Below are 7416 nucleotides of genomic sequence, written 5' to 3'. Positions count from 1 at the left end.
TCTAGAAACATGTTACAATTCCAAATCTCCAGATTATTGTAATTTATGTAACTATTTGCAATGGATTACCTTTCAGGTTTACCAACGTGTCCTTTGCTTAACGCCATGTAGTGGCTTCCCATTAGACTTGGAATAAAAGTCTTAAGTCCTTACTGTGGCCTTTGTGTCAATCAGCGTCCGGTCAGGAAAACAGAATTTAAAATAGGAAATCCAGGCCTTTTGAGCTTCTTTTGCTTGGCCTGCTCCAAACTCCTTGGAGTGTACTTTCTCTTCTAATAATGGCCCTTGAGCCATTCTCTACTGCCTGGGCCCATTTCTGTTTCTTTGAAATGTATTTTTTCTTCTGATAAACTGTCCTTTTCTGCAACTTTACCTCTCTGGTCTGTGTCTCCATTCTTCGGCTCCACGAGACCACGATCCTGGACACATACAAAATCACACATCAAAAAAATCCTACTTCACATCCATGTTGTAGCAAATAGCACTATTTCATCTTTTCTTATGGCAGAATAGTTTCCATTATGTATATATACCATATCTTCTTTAGCCAATCATCTATTGATATATTATAGAATTGTACATCTGAAACCTATGTAACTTTACTAACCATTGTCACCCCAATTGGTGCAGGCCAAGCAAGTAGCCCCCCACCACACACTGGACCAAAAAAAAAAAAAAAAAAGGCAATCCATCAAACAGGTGGCAAAGGACTGAAAAAGCAAAAAGGCAATATTGAGAGAACTTAATAACAACTTCAGGATGTTATTAAGCTGTTAATAACAGCTCCCACCTCTACCAGTGGAACAAAGAGAACAAATTGGAGTTATCAGAACTAGAAGAATCAGAAGAGGAGCCTGGGAGAGCTGGTTTTTCTCTCTCTAAGAAAGGGTCACCATCACGTTGGTCGGTGTTTCAACAGCTTAGGGGAGGGGCCCTGCAAAGCTGGGGCTCAGATCCCTCAGGAGGGGCTGCTGCTGGTATTTCTGAAGACAGCACATGGAGGCTGGTTCTGGGAGTGTGGATAGAACCTGGACACTGAACCAAATGCCCTACAACAGCAAAGTGTCATTACTTAGGTGACCCTGATAGAAATAACAAGCAAAGAGGCATAAGTTAGTCCCTCATCCCTGCCCCTGCCTTCTAGTCTTCTATTGACACAACCTAACAGTAGCTGACCAAGGAGCAATATGGTTTGTAGCCCGATACCACAGAGCAGGGCAGAGAAAAGTGGATTTGGAGCGGAGAGAGCAGCACAGCCTTCAAGGGCCTATGTGATCTAGCCCCTGCCTGACTTTCCAGCCTGATCCCCTCCACTTTCCCCATCGTATACTCAATTCCAGTTACATTGGGTTTTTTTGTTTTTTGTTTTCTTTGCCAAGCACTCAAGCTCATTTTCATCTCCAGGCATTTGCACTTGCTATTCCCTCATGGGAAAAGTACCTTTTCCCATCGATCTTACACATATTTAGGGTTTAACTTAAAGCCACCAACTCAAAGTGTTTCTCTGACTTCGCCAATCTAAAGAAGCAACCCTCTCCCCCCTCATGCTCTGTAAAATTCCCCATTTTCGCTTTACTCATAGCATTAATCACTATTTTATGTTATCTTTCAAACAGTGGTGTTTTATTTGTTTCTTCCCTTAAAAATATGGGGAAGGATGTATGTCTTACTTGCCACTGTGTTATCCTTGGGGGATCAGATAATGCCAGGTATACGAGGTTGGACAATTAAGTTCGCGAACTCATCCTAGAAAAAGTGCTACATACCTCTGCCGAATATCACTATGGTCCCCTTCGAAGTACTCCCCTTGGGAAGCTATTCATCGACACCAGCGCCTAGTCTACCCTTCAAAGCAATTTTGAAACTCTTTCTCTGGAATGGCCATCAGAGCTGTCATCGTATTACCCTTGATGTCCTGAATGTCATCAAAATGTCCTCCTTTCAATATTTCCTTTATCTTTGGGTAAAGAAAGAAGTCACTGGGTGTTCCGATACAGTGTATTTGTTTACTGGCTAAAAACTCCCTCACAGACAGTGCCATCTGAGCTGGTGCATTGTCGTGATGCAAGAGCCATGAATTGTTGGTGAAAAGTTCAGGCGGTCTAAGCTTTTCACGCAGCCTTTTCAGCACTTCCAAATAGTAAACCTGGTTAACTGTCCAGTTGGTATAATTCATAATGAATAATTCCTCTGATATAAAAAAAGGTTAGCAACATTGTTGCAAAAAGTTTGCAAACTTAATTGTCAGACCTTGTACAGCTCAATAAATGTTGAATTAAAGAATTTAAAATATTTTTTTACATTTTATTGGGGAACAGTGTGTTTTTCCAAGACCCCTCAGCTCCAAGTCAAGTAGTTGTCTTCAATCTAGTTGTGGAGGGTGCAGCTCATGTGGTGATCGAACAGCAACCTTGGTGTTATGAGCCTGTGCTCTAACCACCTGAGCTAACCGGCCGCCCCAAACTAATGAATTTTAGAGAAAGCAGAACTTTCTCTAAAAGCTGGAAGGAACCTTGGGGATCACAGCCCAACTCCCAAATCATTTGACAGCTGGAGAAGTTGAGGGCCAAAGAGCTGAAATGATATGCCATAGCCATAGTGAGCTGGTGACTACTTTTCCCAGTGCTTCTATATACATTACCTTATTTTGCTTTCCTACTTTCCTGGTGCAATGGTAGGGTCCTTGGCCAACGGTGGAGTCTCCAAAACCTTCTTGATGACCAAAGAGAGAGAATGGATGAGGGACATCTGCCTTCATCCCCAGAAGGGGCCCCCAGGGAAAAGGTGTAACTAGGCACCTTAGTTGTGTTTAAAGCAAAGAATATCCAGGACATCTGTGCTTCTCTGGGAGCATACTAACCGGGGTTGAGGGACATCTGCCTTCATCCCCAGAAGGGGCCCCCAGGGAAAAGGTGTAACTAGGCACCTTAGTTGCGTTTAAAGCAAAGAATATCCAGGACATCTGTGCTGCTCTGGGAGCATACTGACCGGGGTTCCCCTAGGTGGGGAACACAGCAGGCCTGTTTCCCTGGGGTTAAGGTAATCATCGAGTGGACTAACAGTCAAAAGACTGACCCAGATATTTCCAAGATGGCAGCATAGGCAAACAAAACAAAAAAACTGACCCAGGCCCTGCAATTAAATCGCTGTGTGACAGTGGGCAGCAAGTAAGTTGCCGGTTCCCTCTGGTTCTGTTTCCCCATCTGTAAAATGGGTGGGTATGTTGGGCTTAGGAACTCTGAGGCTCTGGGAGGCTTACCCAGTGACAGATGGTGGGGGCTGTGCCAGCCGGTTTTCAACACTGGAATAATAGACTCAATCAACCTTTCAAGCCGAGGAATGAATGGATTAAACTGCTGGAGGGTCCAGGTGCTGGAGATGCCAAACTACAAGAAGTTAGGCTTCTCAAGTCCTGAGGGGAGGTCGAAGGTCAAAGGTCGGGTTCCCGTCAGGTTAGAGAAAAACCGGAAGTCCCAGATCCGACCCACTCTGAGCCGGGGTCTCCAACCGCCTGACTAAACCTCCGGAGGCGGAGCTTCAGCACCGGGAGGGGGCGGAGTTTGGGGCCTCCCAATGGCAGCGCGGGTGTCCTTCCACCGCAGCCAATCAGCGCAGGGAGACGGTAAAATTTAAACCCCCCGGCCCCCCTCCTCTGCTGGGACCTGTCCCGAAAGCGTCTGCTGAAAGTGAGGCCGCTCGCCCCGCCCCCACCGGGGAGGAGGGGAGGAGGGCGGGCTTTCCCTCCCGAATTCGCCTATCATGTCCGGCGGCCTGAGGAGAGACGGGCTGTAGCGCCAATCAGGGCAGCAGCCGGAGCTCTGTGGAGCAGTTGGCTACGGTCGTTGCAACTTTTTTCGAAAGCTGCGTTTCCCGGGAGATCCTAAGCGGTGACAGACCCGGGCCATGGCTAGAGGTATTTGCCCAGGTGACCAGCGCCTGGGCGGCGGGCGTGTGGAGTCGCGCTGGAGGGAGGACCGGGGTGGCGGGAGCGGTGGTGGGGAGGTGCCCTCATGCTGGCTGCTCTGACTGAGCGCGGGGACAGGGTTGGGGGACGCTGCGGCACCTTCCTCGCCCCGCACCCTCTCCGCTTCTAAAGCCCCCAGAAGCCCTTCCCAACCCCGTGCCTCTGTTTCCTCTCTTCAAGTGTGGGCACCCGCTGGCCCGCCTCTCTATAGGATCCATATGTCAGAGCTCCTTGGAAACTAAAGCGCAGGGCACCTCCAGGGAATGGTTGTTACTGATGCCAAGAGTGGGGAGGAGGAGGCTGCGCCCGCTTCGGGCTCTCTCTGGTTGGGAAAGGAGGTGACCCCGAGGCGAGGGCATAGATCGGTAAGGCACATCGTGGGGGGCGCGTCGGAGTGGACACCGCAGCAGGCGCCTTCCTTTCCTCCTCACGCGGAGTCAGCTCTGCGCCGCCGGGGCAGGGACCGGGCCCCATTCGCCCACCTTGGGGTGAGACTTGTCCCCTGGCATCTCCCCGGGTCCCTTCGTCCCGCAGCTGGTTGGGACTCGTGCCCATCGGAGATGGCTTGGGTGGGGGTAGTACAGCCGCGGGAGGCGGTGTCCATGCCCGAAGTCCTTTGCACACTTAGTTTGCTGTCAGGACAGTAAGACCCACGTTATGCGGCAAAGTGATTTCCAACTGCTGGCCATTTTCAGCCGCTGTCTCCTTCAGGCACAAATTTGAGCGTGACGGTTGAGTAGAATTATTATTTTTAAAAAATAAGTTGAGGTTTTACATTTTTTTCAGAATTCCAAGGCATTACATTTTAGTAGCAATCTGCCTTAATGTAGTATTTTCCTTATAGCAGTAATAATGAATAAAATAAGGATTAATTCAGCAAATATTTATTGGGCCCCTTTGTTTTCAGGCCCTGCACCCAATTGCATCATTAATTCTCCCAGCATCCCTTTAGGGTCTTTTGGGACAAGGCTTACCCAGATTCTGATTAAGAAATTAGGCATAGTGAAACTTCAAGGTAAAGAGCTTCGTAACCCAAACCACAGAGAAAATTAAGACCTGTCTGAGTTCAAGGGAAGCAATATACATTCTTTATGGTAAAGTACCCTCAAATAGCAGAACTGGATTCAAATCCCAGCTCCATCATTACCTTAGCTGTGTAACCGTTAGGCAAGTGGTTTGTATCCCCTGAGCTTCAATTTGTATGTCGGTAAAATAGAAATAGTACCTTTTCATAAATTGTTGGTATGGTTAAATTTAATAATGCATTATTGTAGGTCTTACCACGTAGTAAACATTCAGTACGGGTTAACTGTTAGTTTGCTGTTGAATTCTATTTCTGTGAGACCCTGGGCAACACTACGAGTTTTTATTTCTACTAATGGGTGTATTTGTTGTGTACATATGAACACCTCCTGTACAGAGAAAGGAAAGGCTGTTTGGAAACTTTGGCTGAATGATTTGTGTTACATCTTCCAGATACTTCAGTGTTGAGAGCAGTAAGAGTGGGTACTAGACTTGGATTTTAATGTATCCTCTGCACTTAACTAAAATAGAGAACGCTATGGTCATGAGTATGTGTGTGGGGGGCGGGGGTTAAAATAGTATGTGAAGTGGATAAGATGATCTGAGCAGCTGCTTCCTGCTCCCAAACCATGATTCCCATGATATAATAGTTTGGCAACAAACTGCAAACCTTCTCTGCCCTGCAGACACTGTTTCAAATGGTCCCACCTGGGTGTCAAGAGTGTCACTTTATTTTATTTATTTATTTTTAAATTTTTTTAGCTGAGCCATCCTGTTACCTATTGGCAGCTCAGCAGCAGCTCAGCTTGGGCCAGGCATCGAACCGCTGTTGCTCAGAGCTCAAACTCTTGAGCGAGCTCTTAACCAACTGAGCCACTCGGCCGGCCCTAAGAGTGTCACTTTAGAACCCTCTTTCAGCTAGGCTAGTCTTCCTGGTGTTCCAGTGGGCAGAGTTATTGGACTGTGGGGGTTGCGGGGGTGGGGGGATGCCCTGAAGGATGCTAAAGCTGAGCTGATTTGGGAGGCTTTGTTCTGAGCAGTGTCCTGCCATTTAATCCTACCCAGTCTTATCCCTTCTAAGGGGAGGCAGCTACTTAAAGTGGTAGCCATTTGTTTATCTGGGATATTGGAACATGCTCTGGATGGATTATGGAATCCAAGGTTCTTGGTTTTTATCCATGAGGATGCTGAGGCCTAGACTGGGAAAGTGACTTGATCACAGAGCACCTCTGGGGCTGATGCAGGGAGAGAAACTCGATCCTTGCTCCCAGGCCATGACCGGAGCAGCAGGACCCAGATGCCCTGAGGTGTCTCGTTTGCATCTGACTTTGCACAAATACAGTCTTTTTGGCCTTGAGCCCTCAAACCCTGATGGCTACAGTTCAGTGACACAGGGCAGTGAACTATGCCAGACAAGACACCAGAGTGCCTACCTAGGACATTTCTAGTGGGGGCGGGATAGGAGACCCTGGGGACTTGCTAAACCTTTCTGCAATACCATTTGCTCCTCCCAACTGTAATTTCCTCATCTGTAAGGGGTGGGGGGAGGGTAGCGGCTGAGAGTGTAGATTCTGGGGTCAGTTGCCTGGAAATCTATTTCTAGTTCTGAGAACCTGGCCAACCTCCTCACTTCTCTGAGCCTGTTTCCTCATCTGTGGAAGAAATAATAATAATGTACCTTGTTAGGACTGTTGTGAGGTTTGAATGAGATAACGTATGCAAGAGAAGCAAGCACACAGCAAACTTCCCATTATAATCCTGGCTCTATCTCCCCAAGGCCTGTACCGTTCAAGTGCAGACCCCCTGGGTTTATCACTTTCTAGCTCTGTGGCCTTGGGCAAGCCCCTTCACCTCCCTTGAGCTTCAGTAGCCTCATCTTAAACAGGATTGCCAGCGAACCTGCCCGCCCCCCCCCATGGGCTTGTGGAGGAGTGGGGAGGATTAAATGCCCATAAAAGCACTCCGTGAGCACAGGCTCGGGCACACCGCTGCTCACTGTGCCTGGCACAGACGGGTCTCCCAAAATATCCGTGAGCCAGCGACAGAAGGAAGGAGCCTGGCGGGCGGCAGCCTGGTCTGTCATTATCATGTTTCCCACCCCTTCCTCGGCGAGTGGCTGAGGACGCGCGCGAGGGGGCGCGCCCGAGTCGGGATTCGTAGCGGCAGCGCGGCCCGCCCAGCCTCCCTCCCTCCTGAGGAGCCTCGCAGCACCGCCCCTGCCAGCCTCCCCCCCCCTCCCCCGCGCCGGGAGCCGGACGGTGGGCGGCGGCGGTGAGCGGGCGGGCCGCGGAGGACGCGCCGCCAGCGCCTCCCTCCCTGCGTCCTCGGTCCCGGGCCGGCCGGGGGTGCCGCGGCGCGCGGGTGCCGGGCGCTGCCTCGCAGGCCATGGGGGAAGGGGGCGCCGTGGGGCGCCGCCGGCCCTTCCCCGG

General features: G+C 49.6%; 1 protein-coding gene and 1 long non-coding RNA gene across 2 annotated transcripts in view; one reads left to right on the top strand and one right to left on the bottom strand.

Moving 5' to 3' along the window:
* Positions 1-333: 333 nt before the first annotated feature.
* On the bottom strand, positions 334-3506 carry LOC109386050 (uncharacterized). The gene is made up of 3 exons (XR_002124717.1): positions 3260-3506; positions 2642-2712; positions 334-419 (listed from the first exon to the last, which is right to left on the bottom strand). It is a non-coding gene; the product is annotated as an uncharacterized LOC109386050 (long non-coding RNA).
* Positions 3507-3857: 351 nt separating this feature from the next.
* Positions 3858-7416, top strand: part of KMT5A (lysine methyltransferase 5A) — a 17511-nt gene continuing 13952 nt past the window's right edge. The window contains exon 1 of the mRNA XM_019649026.1: positions 3858-3913. Coding sequence (XP_019504571.1) covers positions 3904-3913 — 10 coding nt within the window. The 5' untranslated portion in view covers positions 3858-3903. The remainder of the gene's footprint in view (positions 3914-7416) is intronic.

The sequence above is a fragment of the Hipposideros armiger genome, unplaced genomic scaffold (assembly GCF_001890085.2).
Source record: "Hipposideros armiger isolate ML-2016 unplaced genomic scaffold, ASM189008v1 scaffold_128, whole genome shotgun sequence".
Lineage (NCBI taxonomy): Eukaryota > Metazoa > Chordata > Mammalia > Chiroptera > Hipposideridae > Hipposideros > Hipposideros armiger.
Note: the sequence above shows the minus strand (reverse complement) of the source record. Positions and strands in the feature narration are given on the sequence as shown.